The sequence below is a fragment of the Salmo trutta genome, chromosome 19 (genome assembly GCF_901001165.1).
Source record: "Salmo trutta chromosome 19, fSalTru1.1, whole genome shotgun sequence".
Classification (NCBI taxonomy): Eukaryota; Metazoa; Chordata; class Actinopteri; order Salmoniformes; family Salmonidae; genus Salmo; species Salmo trutta.
In genome coordinates, this window is record NC_042975.1 from 20817938 (window position 1) to 20834651 (window position 16714).

The 16714-nt window shown below is 41.7% G+C and overlaps 1 protein-coding gene across 1 annotated transcript in view; it reads left to right on the forward strand.

Annotated features, from left to right (window-relative positions):
* The window catches only part of LOC115154156 (hypoxia up-regulated protein 1), a 24281-nt gene continuing 7567 nt past the window's right edge, over positions 1–16714 (forward strand). Inside the window, exons 1-14 of the mRNA XM_029700109.1 lie at positions 1–348; positions 3151–3220; positions 3664–3757; positions 4107–4185; positions 4946–5100; positions 5410–5486; positions 5598–5779; positions 5997–6112; positions 6292–6478; positions 6592–6726; positions 8375–8457; positions 13702–13834; positions 14538–14725; positions 15386–15524. Coding sequence (XP_029555969.1) covers positions 3157–3220; positions 3664–3757; positions 4107–4185; positions 4946–5100; positions 5410–5486; positions 5598–5779; positions 5997–6112; positions 6292–6478; positions 6592–6726; positions 8375–8457; positions 13702–13834; positions 14538–14725; positions 15386–15524 — 1632 coding nt within the window. The 5' untranslated portion in view covers positions 1–348; positions 3151–3156. The remainder of the gene's footprint in view (positions 349–3150; positions 3221–3663; positions 3758–4106; positions 4186–4945; positions 5101–5409; positions 5487–5597; positions 5780–5996; positions 6113–6291; positions 6479–6591; positions 6727–8374; positions 8458–13701; positions 13835–14537; positions 14726–15385; positions 15525–16714) is intronic.

Here is a 16714-nt window from a genome sequence, read left to right on the forward strand (position 1 = left end):
GACCTATCACTCTGCAGTACTTGGAACGTAGAAGGCAGGCTCTATGCGTCAGCGCTCTCCTACCGGAACAACGACTCGAGTGGATCCAATGAGATCACGCCGCGTTCTGGGCCCTATGGTGAGAACAAGCCGGTGATATAGCAAGGTAAAAATCAAGAAACCGTTATTAGTGTGGCTATGAAGAGATTTTCAGTCAATACATATAGCCAACCGTAAGAAGCACACAACGCAAATAATACGAGATTGGAAGTTTTAGCTTGTTGCAAGTTAAGTCGTGCTCTCCTTTTGTTGATATTTTTGTGTAATTCAGCCTGCTTCAAAAAACTCAACTGCTGCCGGCTCGAGAAGGTAAGGTCTGCTCTGTCACTCCTCTCATAAATGTGCCTAGCTAGCTAAGTCATTGTTTTTCCATTCTTTATCTACCTGCAAATACTGTTGTTCATAGGTTAATTGAAGCAGTAACTAGCGGTTATTTCCTAACAGTCTCATTTCAAATCAACTAACTAGGCTGGTTGAGATTTTAATTTAAGGTATATTATTCTAGTTCACTATATGGCTTTTTTTTTACCTAACCTAAGTTAGCTCGTTGAACCCGTTTCCAGAACCCAAGACTGCTTTGTTTTTTTTTGTTAATGCTCAAGGCATTACCTGTTCTGGGCGTCCATAGTAGTACGTCAGTACTCTGATGGGACTAGAAGTTTCTACGCTCATGTATTTGAATATCTCCATGCTAGATAGCCATTAGCTTGCTGATTGCCTATTTGCCACTTGAGACCTTTGCTAGGCTATATCCTTCATTCCGTGAAGTGCCCAAGTCCGCAGCTAGAAAAAGCATTACTTCAATATGTCACCATGCTTCCTGACTCCATCAGCACTTCAATTGACAGTCACAGAACTAATCTACTCTGATTTGCTAAGTAGAATACTTTAAAGGTACTGTACAATTCATGCCACGTGTCAAATAAATTCGTCAGTGAGATCAGGCCAATTAGATGATTGCGGGTTCAAGATCAAAGGGCATGCTACTGTACCTTGAATGCACCTGCACAAGCTGGCACCTAGAGTTTGGAAGTGTGATGTCTAAAGAACCCTATGAGGTGCTGAAGAGTAATGGCAGATAATTGTAATATTCTAAAAGCTGTTGTTCCTACATCTGCACTGGTGTGGAAAGAGGCTATTATAGGGGAAAGTAATATGGTGTATGCCCACCAGGCATTTGCTTTTACCTCTCCTCCTGTTCAACAGTGCAGGTGACGGAATGGACACTCGGACCGAACAGATCTTGAGATGCAATCGATTGTGCATTCAGAAAGTATTCAAATCCATTGATTTTTTTTTTTTCTCCACATTTTACTTTACAGCTTTATTCTAAAATTGAATACATTGTTTCCCCTCTCAATCTACACACAATACCCCATAATGACATAGCAAAAAAACTGATTTAGAAATGTCAGCAAATTTATTAAACTGATATCACATTTTACATAAGTATTCACACCCTTTACTCTGTACTTTGTTGAAGCACCTTTGGCAGCGATTACAGCCTCGAGTCTTGTTGGGGAGCGTCGCTGCACAGCTATTTTCAGGTCTCTCCAGAGATGTTCTATCGGGTTCAAGTCCGGGCTCTGGCTGGGCCACTCAAGGACATTGAGACTTGTCCCGAAGTCACTCCTGTCTTGTCTTGGCTGTGCGCTTAGGGTCGTTGTCCTGTTGGAAGTTGTATCTTTGCCCCACTGAGGTCCTGAGCTCTCTGGAGCAGGTTATCAATGATCTCTGTATTTTGCTTTGTTCATCTTTCCCTTGATCCTGACTAGTCTCCCAGTCCCTGCCGCTGATAAACATCCCCACAGCATGATGCTGCTACCACCACGCTTCACCTTAGGGATGGTGCCAGGTTTCCTCCAGACGTGACACTTGGCATTCAGGCCTAAGAGTTCAATCTTGGTTTTATCCGAACCAGAGAATCTTGTTTCTCATGGTCAGTCCTTTAGGTGCCTTTGACAGCCCACTTGGAGTTTGCCTAATGTGCCTTTTACTGAGTGGCTTCTGTCTGGCCACTCTACCAGAAAGCCCTGATTGGTGTTGTGCTGCAGAGATTGTTGTCCTTCTGGAAGGTTCTCCCATCACCACAGAGGAACTCTAGATCTCTGTCAGTGACCATTGAGTTCTTGGTCACATCCCTGACCAAGGCCCCTCTCCCCCGATTGCTCAGTTTGGCTGGGCAGCCAGCTCTAGGAAGAGTCTTGGTGGTTCCAAACTTATTCCATTTAAGAATGATGGAGGCCACTGTGTTTGTGGACCTTCGATGATAAAGTTTTTGGTACACAATCCTGTCTCAGAGCTCTACCGACAATTCCTTCGACATGGCTTGGTTTTTGCTCTGACATGCACTGTCAACTGTGGGACCTTATATAGACAGGTGTGTGCCTTTTCAAATCATGTCCAATCAATAGATTTTACCACAGGTGGACTCCAATCAAGTTGTTAAACATCTCAAGGATGATAAATGGAAATAGGATGCACCTGAGCTCAATTTCAAGTCTCTTAGCAAAGGGTTTGAATAGTTATGTAAATAAGGTATTTTTTTTTAATTATAGGGTGTTGTGTAGAATGATAAGGGGAAAAATGTATTTAATATATTTTAGAATAAGGCTGTAATGTAACAATGTGGAAAAGGTAAAGGGGTCTGAATACTTTCACAAAGCACTGCATTTGCTTTGCTGCTTCTAGAGCATGCGGATGTGCTCACTATTTCCTTCCTGAAACAGCACACTTGTTTCCTATTTGCCTATATGCATTCAATAAAAAAATCTAACTTCTTGAGCATATATAACGGCACAGACTGGAAGGTTGTAGTAAAAAATATATATTTTATTCCCAAAGTTGACTTTTAAAACCAAGGACATTTGTAGCAAAGGGCTTTGTACATGTAGAAGAGAATGTATCTTTGATAGATTCCTGAGTCGCCAAGAATTTAGCTCCTTATGAGGTCTAACAATAGTGAACCAATTATTTATTCAGCACAGTCACCATGGAGGCTGCTATTAGTGTTTGAAAATCAATGTCTTTGTTCTTCTTTTACACTTTTCCTTTTTTTTTTTTTACATTTTAGTCATTTAGCAGACGCTCTTATCCAGAGCGTGTGTACAGGTCATCATGAGGAGGAAGATGTTATGGGCTCTCTTCTGCCTTGTCCTGGCTCTGCTGCCTTCACAAACGGGTACTAACACTACACATGGTTATTCCTTCCAAGACACCTGCCTGCGTCAAGCACTGGCAGATTTGCCTAACACCAAATGCAAATTTCAACACAAATCTGAATGCCTCCATTTTGAGTGCGAGAAGAAAATGGACACATGCAGAGATTTGAGTTAATCTACTCTACTGTGTCACTTCACAATATGATGCGCAGTCCATATTTGTACCTATTTACACAAGTTAATTTACTGATGCACCGGTGAACATCGATTTCATTTCAACTGACGCGAAGGACTTGTCAAATGTTTTGACATTATTTGCTCACATTGCTACCACACCACTGTAGCCAGTGAGAAACTATTGAAGCTAATCCTCTAGTATTGTCTCACATAAAATGTGTAATCATCACTTTATTACAAAAGTACAGGTAATACAATAATCATACCCATTATTTTGTCCATACAGCCTCTGTAGCAGTCATGTCAGTTGACCTAGGCAGTGAGTGGATGAAAGTAGCGATAGTAAAACCTGGCGTGCCAATGGAGATTGCTTTAAACAAGTGAGTATTGCCTTTATTTCTAACCATATCACCATGGGTTATTGACTTTGTGCTTTTAGATGGAAATCCCTACTCCATTTCATGTTTTTTTTAATGTATTCACAACTATTAACATCCATTATTGCTTATGATTAATGAGCTAGCCATTGTTCCTTACAATGTATGTTAACATGGAAATAACCAAATGGGCCTGTGCCATCTTAAGACATGCATGCCTCTGAAAGGTGTGGTGAACGAAATTGGGTAACTGAACAGTTGGGAGAGGGAACGAAGTGTCAGTTCATGATAAAATGCATTCTCAAAGCTTCATCATGTTTCAATGGACTCTCTTTTCCTTTGTGTGGCACAGGGAGTCCAGGAGGAAAACTCCAATAGCTGTGTGTTTGAAAGAAAACGAGCGACTTTTTGGAGACAGTGCATTAGGAGTGGTAAGGCACTTTGTCGTGGTGGAAAAAGTACCCAATTGTCATACTTGAGTAAAAGTAAAGATGCCTTAATAGAAAATGACTCCAGTAAAAGTGAGTCACCCAGTAAAATACTACTTGAGTAAAAGTATTTGGTTTTAAATATACTTAAGTATCAAAAGTTAATGTAATTGCAAAAATATACTTAAGTAGAAATCATTTCAAATTCCTTATATTAAGCAAACCAGACTGCACCATTTTTTTTTTGGCATGTTTTGTTTGTTTTTATTTCTGGATAGCCAGGGCTAATCTCCAACACTCAGACATCATTTACAAAGGTAGCATGTGTGTTTAGTGAGGCCGCCTGATCAGAGGCAGTAGGGATGACGAGAGATCTTCTCTTGATAAGTGCGTGAATTGGACCATTTTCCTGTCCTGCTAAGCATTCAAAATGTAACGAGTACTTATGGGTTTGGGGGACAATGTATGGAATAAAAAGTACATTTATTTTTTAAACAATGTAGTAAAGTAAAAGTTGTCAAATATAGTAGTAGAAATCTAATAATAAAGTACAGATAACCCAAAAAACTACTTAAGTAATACTTTAAAGTATTTTTTATTAAGTACATTTCACCACTGACCCTTTGTCATAGGAACCTACCAGGTCACATATTTTAAAATGTCTATCATACAGTTAGTACTCTGTATTCCCCTCTGGGGATCAATACAGTTCATTAATTCATATCTACACTGACATTGATTTGGATTTCTCTTTCATCTGCAGTCTGTGAAGAACCCCAAATTTGTCTATAGGTATCTTCAGAGCCTCCTGGGCAAGAAGCACGACAACCCACAGGTGGCGTTCTACCAGAAACGTTTCTCCGAGCACCAACTGGTGAAAGATGCGAGTCGGGGCACAGTTCTCTTTAGAAACTCAGAGTAAGTCTTATCTGATTTCCTATCATTGGTTCCCTTTTTCTTTCGTTTTAGCAGCAGATTGAGCCAAGGGATTCATTGTTGAAGTACTTTTGAAGAGTACAAATAATACTCAACTCTATGAGCCATTGGTGATGAGGGGTAAAATGCTTACCTGAACACTTATCAGTTATTAGTGTACGATGTTCCTTTGCATACTGCCTAAATTACACATTACACAGCCTGTGACAATGTTATTGATCCAGTATGTCTTATGCTGTAGTTGTGGATAAGTGTGCTTGGTTCTAATGCCCGCTCTCTGTTTTCCTACAGAGAAATGCAGTACTCTCCAGAGGAGCTCCTGGGCATGGTTTTGAACTATTCACGTGGACTGGCTCAGGACTTTGCAGGTTTGTATGTTCACTAGTAGTATTGGGAAAAGGTTTTCTCATTCAACATTTTGTGTTGTATAATTATTTTGAAGCCCCGCCTGACTGAATATATTTTACTCTCGCTTACAGAGCAGCCCATCAAAGATGCAGTGATCACCGTCCCGGCCTTTTTCAATCAGGCAGAGCGCAGGGCGGTCCTGCAGGCCGCACAGATGGCTGGTGTTAAGGTTCTTCAGCTCATCAACGACAACACGGCGGTGGCGCTCAACTATGGTGTCTTCAGGAGGAAAGACATCAACAGCACAGCTCAGGTGCACTATCTAGGCTGCTTTTACATTTGGATTTTTTTATTTATATTGAACTAGGTTGGTATATTCAGAACCAACTGGTAACTTTTTGAGTTGCGCTTCATAAGTTGCTTCGTGTGTAAGTAAAGTTGCTTAAGATGTCGCTTTCAACCTGTAATTGCATTAAAGTTGCTTTGTGTAACCCTAGTCTTATAGTCATGCCTGTTGTCTCCCTCTACAGAACATGATGTTCTATGACATGGGTTCAGGCAGCACGACGGCAACCATCGTCACATACCAGACGGTCAAGACCAAAGATTCGGGCACCCAGCCACAGCTCCAGATCCGAGGAGTAGGGTGAGACAAAAGGGCCTGTATATAGACACACAGGATGTTGGGGAAAGCACACACCTTAACCTCTACTCTGATCAATATGAAGTGATAGTTTTTGTGTTTGAAATGACTTATGGTGGAGCTATGTCAAGCACATTTCTAAAATGTTCCTAACCTAGCAGATGTTCTCCATCTCTGGCCAGGTTTGACCGCTCTCTGGGGGGCTTTGAGATGGATCTGCGGCTGCGGGACCACCTAGCCAAGCTGTTCAACGAGCAGAAGAAGACCAAGAAGGACGTGAGGGAGAACCACCGCGCCATGGCCAAGCTCCTCAAGGAGGCCCAGAGACTCAAGACGGTGCTGAGCGCCAACGCCGAATTCATGGCACAGGTGAAGGGACATGCTGATCTGTCAGTTTCATTGTCACCCATAGCGCTGTACTGTAGTTGTGTAATACTGTACATCTAAACTAAATGTTCTCACTCTTGCTGTATGATGTTCAGGTGGAGGGGCTTCTAGATGAAATGGACTTCAAGGCCAAGGTGACCCGTGTGGAGTTTGAGGCCCTGTGTGCTGACCTGTTTGAGAGAGTGCCTGGACCCGTACAGGAGGCCCTTAGCTCTGCAGAGATGTCCCTGGTGAGTCACCATAGTTTGTGTTTATTCATTATTAAGAAAATGGGCTGAAACAGGAAGGGACTCCTGTTGCAAAAATTTTTTTTGTAATTCCATTGTGTGCCCTAATGAACATTTGATCTTATTGATCAATCACTATAACTTTATCTACCTCTTGTGGGAAACTGACTTTTATGCATTAACAATGACGTAGACAAAAGCATAATTTGACCCACAAAAAGACACAGGAAAATTGGCAGTACCAAAAAGATCACTGTAGTTTCCAATCCCCTGGGTCTGTGGAATGGCTATGCTCCTTAGGATAATGTATTTTCTTAAAATCCTATCACAATTACGTAGTAGGGTCCAGCGCTCCAGACTGCAACCCTTTGACTTGGCTGTGCCAGTTAAAAAATTCTTGGTTGCACTGGTGTGATCTGCACATGGTCACCTCAAAACATCTTATTTTTTGGGGCAGATAAAACCATGAATTTGTTCAACAGTAAAGGGCATTATCCTCATGATTTCTGTAATAGAAGTGGCTGTGCTGCCGCTGTGCCTGCCTGTTTCGCTGGGGCCGGCTGCTGCAACGAGCAAGCATCTCAAACTTTCTCTTCCCCCTCGTGTGCCCCTTCGTGAATGTAACATTTTGAAATGAAATTGCGTGTACCAAACAACTTTGGATGCAACTTGTTGTACATATTACAGAGAGGAGGGTCTCCGCTTTCTGTAGAATAATTTATTCCTTAACAATCACTATTGAGCTCAAAGCACACGGTTTTACAATCACGATATCTCATAGGGCCTTGAAATATGGAGCCTGTGAAATTGCGCATCAGCTACCGCGAGTGTACTAGTCCTTTTTAGGACATTACATTTACTGTTAGATGAATATGTGGCTACTAGCCGTAAGTGTTATATATTTAGTTAGATCTAGCTGTGTTTTTAGTTTAGTCGAATGAGGCCTATATATAATATTGATGCACATAAAGAGGAAGGAAAATTAATCTCTATTGAACTGAAAAATTCTGGCACCCTATTTTGACAGTAAAATTGTCATGAATTTTAGGTAGACTTGACTATCACAGGAAAGGGAGATACCTAGTCAGTTGTACAACTGAAACGTGTCTTCTGCATTTAACCCAACCCCTCTGATTCAGAAGTGTGGGGGGCTGGATTAGGTTGCATATCAAAGTATTTAGAATCATGCGTTCCTGCTTGGACATGTTGGCTATAACTTATTTGTATATCTCAGTAGTCTAATACACTTAAGGCATTGTGCATGATTTTTATATTGACTTTATAAGATGACGCAAGTGTATTCTATTGTGTGAAGCTGCTGAAAAAATATTTTTGTTCCACGAAATCATGGGCTGGTGCCGCCAACTAAAAAAGTGCCGCCAGGGGGAAATGTTAGTCTGGAGCCCTGACAATCAAAAACTGAAGTAGGATAGTTGATGTCTGTGTGACTAAAAAGTTGCACTTTGATATCGGTTTGATATGAAATTCCCATTATTCTAGTGGAGTGTTCAATGGAACAATATGTTAAACTCTGACATGTTTCAGCATGACAAGCCTTCAGGGATTTATAGATTGAACCAACATGTGTTATGTTAATGTTTGTTTATTTGCAAATACTGTTTGTATATCTTCCAACATTGTCTTCTAACAGGACGAGATTGAGCAGGTGATCCTGGTGGGCGGCTCCACTCGAGTGCCTAAGGTGCAGGAGGTGCTGCTCAAAGCCGTTGGGAAGTAAGTATGTCTAGTGCTGTTGCGGTGACCGTATTACCACCACACCGGCGGACACGAGGGCAGTCAAATTCCACATGACTGTTTAGTCATGGTAATTAGGCTTCTCCAAGCTCTGATGCTGCTACTGGTCATTAGTAACCTACCAAACTTGCTAACTGCCTGGTACTCATGCACAAAGTAGATGTCCTAACCGACTTGCCAAAACTATAGTTTGTTAACAAGAAACTTGTGGAGTGGTTGAAAAACTAGTTTTAATGACTCCAACCTATGTGTATGTAAACTTCCGACTTCAACTGTGTGTGCATAGATGACATTTTTTTTTTTCCCCCGCTGCCCCTATTTCGATGCAGGTGCATAATGGTCCATTCTAAATCAAAACAAATGTAATGTATTATTTAGTATATGTAAAGACAAGATTGAATAAGTACGGAGAAGAAATGTATGCATTCACTACTGTAAGTCGCTCTGGATAAGAGCGTCTGCTAAATGACTAAAATGTAAAATGAATATAGAAAAGTCTGATGGGTGACAATATTATTTACAGTAGTGACGGTATACAGTTGAAGTCGGAAGTTTACATACACTCAGGTTGGAGTCATTAAAACTAGTTTTCAACCACTCCACAAATTTCTTGTTAACAAACTATAGTTTTGGCAAGTCGGTTAGGACATCTACTTTGTGCATGACACAAGTAATTTCTCCAACAATTGTTTACAGACAGATTATTTCACTTATAATTCACTGTATCACAATTCCAGTGGGTCAGAAGTTTACATACACAAAGTTGACTGTGCCTTAAACCGCTTGGAAAATTCCAGAAAATGATGTCATGGCTTTAGAAGCTTCTGATAGGCTAATTGACATTTGACTCAATTGGAGGTGTATCTGTGGATGTATTTCAAGGCCTACCTTCAAACTCAGTGCCTCTTTGCTTGACATCATGGGAAAATCAGCCAAGACCTCAGAAAATAAGTTGCAGACCTCCACAAGTCTGGTTCATCCTTGGGAGCAATTTCCAAATGCCTGAAGGTACCATGTTCATCAGTACAAACAATAGTACACAAGTATAAACACCATGGGACCACACAGCCGTCATCCCGCTCAGGAAGGAGACGCGTTCTGTCTCCTCGAGATGAACGTACTTTGGTGCGAAAAAAGCAAATCAATCCCAGAACAACAGCAAAGGACCCTGTGAAGATGCTGGAGGAAACGGGTACAAAAGTATCTATATCCACAGTAAAACGAGTCCTGTATCGACATAACCTGAAAGGCCGCTCAGCAAGGAAGAAGCCACTGCTCCAAAATGCCATAAAAAAAGCCAGACTAAGGTTTGCAACTGCACATGGGGACAAAGATTGTACTTTTTGGAGAAATGTCCTCTGGTCTGATGAAACAAAAATAGAACTGTTTGGCCATAATGACCATCGTTATGTTTGGAGGAAAAAGGGGTATGCTTGCAAGCCGAAGAACACCATCCCAACTGTGAAGCACGGGAGTGGCAGCATCATGTTGTGGGGGTGCTTTGCTGCAAGAGCGACTGGTGCACTTCACAAAATAAATGGAATCACGAGGAAGGGAAATTATGTGGATATATTGAAGCAACATAAGACATCAGTCAGGAAGTTAAAGCTTGGTCGCAAATGGGTCTTCCAAATGGACAATAACCCCAAGCATACTTCCAAAGTTGTGGCAAAATGGCTTAGGGACAACAAAGTCAAGGTATTGGAGTGTCCATCAGAAAGCCCTGACCTCAATCCTATAGAAAATTTGTAGGCAGAACTGAAGTGTGTGCGAGCAAGGAGGCCTACAAAGCGGACTCAGTTACACCAGCTCTGTCAGGAGGAATGGGCCAAAATTCACCCAGCTTATTGTGGGATGCTTGTGGAAGGCTACCCAAAACGTTTGACCGAAGTTAAACAATTTAAAGGCAATGCTACCAAACACTCAATTAGTATATGTAAACTTCTGACCCACTGGGAATATGATGAAAGAAATAAAAGCTGAAATAAATCATTCTCTATACTATTATTCTGACATTTCAGATTCTTAAAATAAAATGGTGATCCTAACTGACTTTTTACTAGGATTACATTTCAGGAATTGTGAAAAACTGGGTTTAAATGCATTTGGCTAAGGTGTATGTAAACTTCAACTGTATGTACCCCAATTTGGGGTGGAATCTCCTCCTCTCAACACTACATCTCTGTTGCTAGGCAGGAAATGAAGTGACGCGGGCAGTAGACTGTTCCTCCCTTAATGTGACCTGACTTCGATCCCCTTCATCACTAATCCACGGCTCTCTCCCCTTATCAGTGCTGCCACGTGATCGTTTTCCCTGCTCTAAACACATTCCAAGCTTAATTGCATCCACCATATACCTTCCTCCTACAGATAACCATCAACTTCTGATGTAGACCCTCTAAACCTAAGCACTCAATATTTCAATAGGATACCTGATAATTAACCCTATCCCAAGTTTAGGAGTTAGTCCATCAATAGTCTCACACCTCATGTAGCCTAGCTCATATGCCTATATGTTTTAATAAGGTTTGTATCACAACTAAAGTGGCCAAATAACTTCTCAAAATGAAGCACATTAATCTGCTTTACAAGGGGTGTAGAGCCTAACTGGCATATATAAGCAGCGCATGAGTTTTAAGTTTGGGGAAGATCATTTTCACCATAAATGCACCTTTACAATAAAAGCATTACATGCATAATTGCATTTGCGGTCACTTTTGATGATGTGTTGCAGTAATGGAACATTCCTGCTTATAGCCTACTACCATGTGTGCATTGCTGCGCTTATTATGTGAAGAAATAGCCTAATAGTTCAACATTTTAAGCTAAACGTTCTGATCCATTGCGTCAGCTGCATTGCATAACAAAGGTTTTTAGATGCTAGTGGTTGTATTAATATGGGATCTATCTCATCCCACAACTGTCCCAGACTGTTTGGAATATTTATTTCTCACGCAGAATAGAATAGGTTGACTTTTGTGCTATGGAGGATAGTATAGTCGTGCCCAAAAGTTTTGAATGACACAAATATTAATTTTCACTGTCTGCTGCCTCAGGTTGTATGATGGCAATTTGCATATACTCCAGAATGTTATGAAGAGTGATCAGATGAATTGCAATTAATTGCAAAGTCCCTCTTTGCCATGCAAATGAACTGAATCCCCCAAAAAACATTTCCACTGCATTTCATCCCTGCCACAAAAGGACCAGCTGACATCCAGTTAGTGATTCTCTCGTTAACACAGGCTGGAGTTCACTCTGTCATGCCAACAGTAAAGCATCCTGAGACCATTCATGTGTGGGGTTGCTTCTCAGCCAAGGGAGTGGGCTCACTCACAATTTTGCCTAAGAACACAGTCATGAATAAAGCATGGTACCAACACATCCTCCGAGAGCAACGTTTCCCAACCATCCAGGAACAGTTTGGTGATGAACAATGCCTTGATGGAGCACCTTGCCATAAGGCAAAAGTGATAACTAAGTGGCTCGGGGAACAAAACATCGATATTTTGGGCCCATGGCCAGGAAACTCCCCAGACCTTAATCCCATTGAGAATTTGTGGTCAATCCTCAAGAGGCGGGCGTAAAAACATAAACCCACAAATTCTGACAAACTCCGAGCATTGATTATGCAAGAATGGGCTGCCATCAGTCAGGATGTGGCCCAGAAGGTAATTGACAGCATGCCAGGGTGGATTGCAGAGGTCTTGAAAAAGGGTCAACACTACAAATATTGACTTCTTTGCATCAACTTCATGTAATTGTCAAAAGCCTTTGACACTTATGAAATGCTTGTAATTATACTTCAGTATTCCAGAGTAACATCTGACAAAAATATCTAAAGACACTGAAACAGCAAACTTTGTGGAAATGTATATTTGTGTCATTCTCAACTTTTGGCCACGACTGTAGATTGACATAGGCTAGTGCTTTTGCTGTTCGTTAGGCCTACTCTTGTTGGCTGACAAAATGAATGTGGACAATTTCTTCCAATATCTTCAATATGCACCTCGGAATTGGATAAGAACACACGCAGTTGCGTCCCCGACGTGTCTGTCTTCATTTTTGGCCTGTGAGGAAAAAACCTGGTCACGTGACAGAGCCATGTGAGGGCTTCCGACCGCGCAGGGTGCATTACGGCCACACAGGCCGTAATCATCATTAGAATCTCATCATGCAGTCTCCCAATGTATTAAAAATCTAAACATACAGCCCAACGTTTGTAGAACAACTAAAGTTACTCTAAATTAAGCATGTAGGCATACCTATTTCTTTGTTAACCGCTTAACACAGAATAGCCACGTGCACTCCCTCAAATCGTTTGGAGACAATTTTATTCAGCTTTGTTCAATTGTATTCTTCATACTATAAAATAATGCCACAGAATGATAAGCAAATCTTGTCTGCTAAATGAACTAATGTAGCCCACAGCCATTTGGCATAGCCACATAAGGACAACTCAGAGTATTCTATTATTTTCTTCTGAAATGGACTACATTTTCTTCAGATGTTTCTTTAGACCTGTCTAAAATAAATAATGGCATTATTGTGGTGTAGGCTATATTACATGGATTTATTAGACTTTTTAAAATGGCTTGTAGGCTTTGTGGAAGCCAGGAGATGCAAAATGTGTTTGTTTAATTAACAGTCAATTACCATGAGACTGACAGTTGCTTGACAATCACCAGCTGGTGAAATTTTGTGACCGCCAAAGCCCTAAGTATGTCAAGTTTTTCACTCAACAAGTCAATACCTGAGTCTGTATACTACAGGACAAACAAACTTGAGGGACTTAGAATGCTCCCTATTGTCCAGGGTTTGGGCTGAAGGGTGTTCTATTCAAAACAATACTCTCGACAAGGGAACACAATAGAAATGTTTCACCCGCAGATACTACAACAATTGTAGATTCTATAGTTAAATAGTATGTAACTTACATGTTGGCAACGCTCCACCTGGGATGAGAAGGCTTAACGGGATAGTTGAATCCCAAATCAAACTTTGACAGATGCTTTCAGACCTGAAAAGCAATCTAATTTGAAGATTAGTTCACGTATGCTAGATATGCCTTACATCCACAATATTTGACTGCTTTTGAGGTATGACAATGTCTCTGGCCAACCTTGTTTTTGGAGTGAATTATCACTTTGAATAAACAAGATATCTGCATGACATTGACCACTGTGTGTGTGTGTGTGTGTGTGTGTGTGTGTGTGTGTGTAGAGAGGAGCTGGGAAAGAACATCAATGCAGACGAGGCTGCAGCTATGGGTGCTGTGTACCAGGCCGCTGCCCTCAGCAAGGCCTTCAAAGTCAAACCCTTCCTGGTCAGGGAGGCAGCTGTTTTCCCCATCCAGGTAACACAGCTCATTCTTTAACATTGAACCCCACCCCTTTTTTAAAAACTAATTCCATTACCATCCATCCATTCCTTTTAGAGGAGACGAAACCCCAAAAGTTGTCTATTGTCTAGCCTCCCGAGTGGCACAGCGGTCTAATGCACTGCATCGCTGTGCCAGCCGGGTCACTACAGATCCTGGTTTGATACCAGGCTGCGTCGCATGTGACTGGGAGACCCATGAGGCAACACACAATTTGGCCCAGCCTCGTCCTGGATAGGGGAGGGTTTGGCCGGTTGGGATGTCCTTGTCCCATCGCGCTCTAGCGACTCCTTGTGGCGGCCGGGCGCTTGCAATCGGACTTTGGTCGCCAGCTGTACGCCGTTTCCTCCAACACATTGGTTTGGGTTAAGCGTGCATTGTGTCAAGAAGCAGTGCGGCTTGGCGGGGTCGTGTTTCGGAAGACGCACGGCTCTCGACCTTCGCCTCTCCCGAGTCTATACGGGAGTTGCAGCGATGGGACAAGACGGTAACTACCACTTGGATATTGGGGAATAAAAGGGGTAAAAAAATTAATAATTGTTAAGATGGGTCCACATCCCACGCCATCAGTTATGTAAGTTCAGCTATATACCTCAACCCAAAATGAATGGAAAAGCTTAGCACCACAACTCGATATCATACGGTGCTCATCTTTTCATTCATCTCTCTCATTCTCCAGGTGGAGTTCACCAGGGAGACGGAGGATGAGGATGGCTCCAGGAGCCTGAAACACAACAAGCGTATCCTGTTCCAGAGGATGGCCCCCTACCCCCAGCGCAAGGTCATCACCTTCAACCGCTACACTGATGACTTTGCCTTTGATATCAACTATGGCGACCTCAGCTTCTTGGGCCAAAATGACCTCAGGTGAGCACCTCCCCAATAAAGATGGGTTAATTGGTAGGAACTTAGGGCCGATTTCCTGGACACAGATTAAGCTTAGGCCTGGACTTAAAACCATGCTCAACGGAGAACCAATTATTTATTTTCCCAGGACTTGGTTTAATCTGTGTCCAGGAAACTGGCACATAGACTTAACCCAATCTGTGTGAAACAACACGGCAAAACTGTAGAGATGTAACGATTCACCGATGCGTATCAGAATCGGGTTTAAATGTTTAAGATACGAGTGCATTGGTCCACGGGAGCACAAACCGATCCAAATGTAGCATGAATCGGTCCGAAAATCTATTGTTTAAGCCTCCCTCAGTGCCTTCTGTGGTGGAGGGTCAGCCAGAGAAAGCACAGAGCGTAGGTGTCGTTGATTTTGTCTGGTTGCGCGTGATTGGATCAGGGTGATGTCAATCATAACACTGCAGCACCTCTCCCAAGGAAAATTCTGGAAAATTAAGGATATACAGTAACAGCGTTAGTTTGCCATTGGCTATAGGCCAATTCTATTAGGGCTAAGGGGACATACAGTTTTGAATTGTAACAGAAGTCAAATAAACAGCCATAACACAACCTTATGTTGCATCTGATTTTAAATCTCCACCTCGCTTTCTTTTCCTTCCTTTCCTCTGCCAGTGTGTTTGGCTCTCTCAACCTGACCACAGTGCAGCTGTCTGGGGTGAGCAGCAGCTTCCAGAAGCACATGGATGCTGAGTCCAAGGGCATTAAGGCCCACTTCAACATGGATGAGAGTGGCATGCTCCTCCTGGACCGGGTCAGTACCATAGAATTACTTATAGAATGTGAATGATGTGATCTCTATTAGAGGTTGACCGATTAATTGGAATGGACGATTAATTAGGGCCGATTTCAAGTTTTCATAACAATCGGAAATCGTTATTTTTGGATGCCGATTTAGCCTACATTTTTATTTTTTTAATATATATATATATATATATATTTTTTAGACCTTTATTTAACTAGGCAAGTCAGTTAAGAACACATTCTTATTTTCAATGACGGCCTAGGAACAGTGGGTTAACTGCCTTGTTCAGGGGCAGAACGACACACTTGTCAGCTCAGGGATTCAATCTTGCAACCTTACGGTTAACTAGTCCAACGCTCTAACCACCTGCTTTACATTGCACTCCACGAGGAGCCTGCCTGTTACGCAAATGCAGTAAGAAGCCAAGGTAAGTTGCTAGCTAGCATTAAACTTATCTTATAAAAATCAATCAATCATAATCACTAGTTAACTACACATGGTTGATGATATTACTAGTTAATCTAGCCTGTCCTGCGTTGCATATAATCACTTAAGTACACGTTGCTCCAACCATAAACATCAATGCCTTTCTTAAAATCAATACACAAGTATATATTTTTAAACCTGCATATTTAGTTAATATTGCCTGCTAACATGAATTTCTTTTAACTAGGGAAAATGTGTCACTTCTCTTGCAAACAGAGTCAGGGTATATGCAGCAGTTTGGGCCGCATGGCTCGTTGTGAACTGTGAAGACTATTTCTTCCTAACAAAGACAGCTGACTTCGCCAAACGGGGGATGATTTAACAAAAGCGCATTTGTGAAAAAAGCACAATCGTTGCACGACTGTACCTACCATACCAGAAGTGTATATATTTTTAAACCTGCATATTTGGCTAAAAGAAATCCAGGTTAGCAGGCAATATTAACCAGGTAAAATTGTGTCATTTCTCTTGCGTTCATTGCACGCAGAGTCAGGGTATATGCAACAGTTTGGACCGCCTGGCTCGTTGCGAACTAATTTGCTAGAATGTTACGTAGTTATGACATAACATTGAAGGTTGTGCAATGTAACAGGAATATTTAGACTTAGGGATGCCACCCGTTAGATAAAATACGGAACGGTTCCGTATTTCACTGAAAGAATAAGCGTTTTGTTTTCGAGATCGTTTCCGGATTCTACCATATTAATGACCAA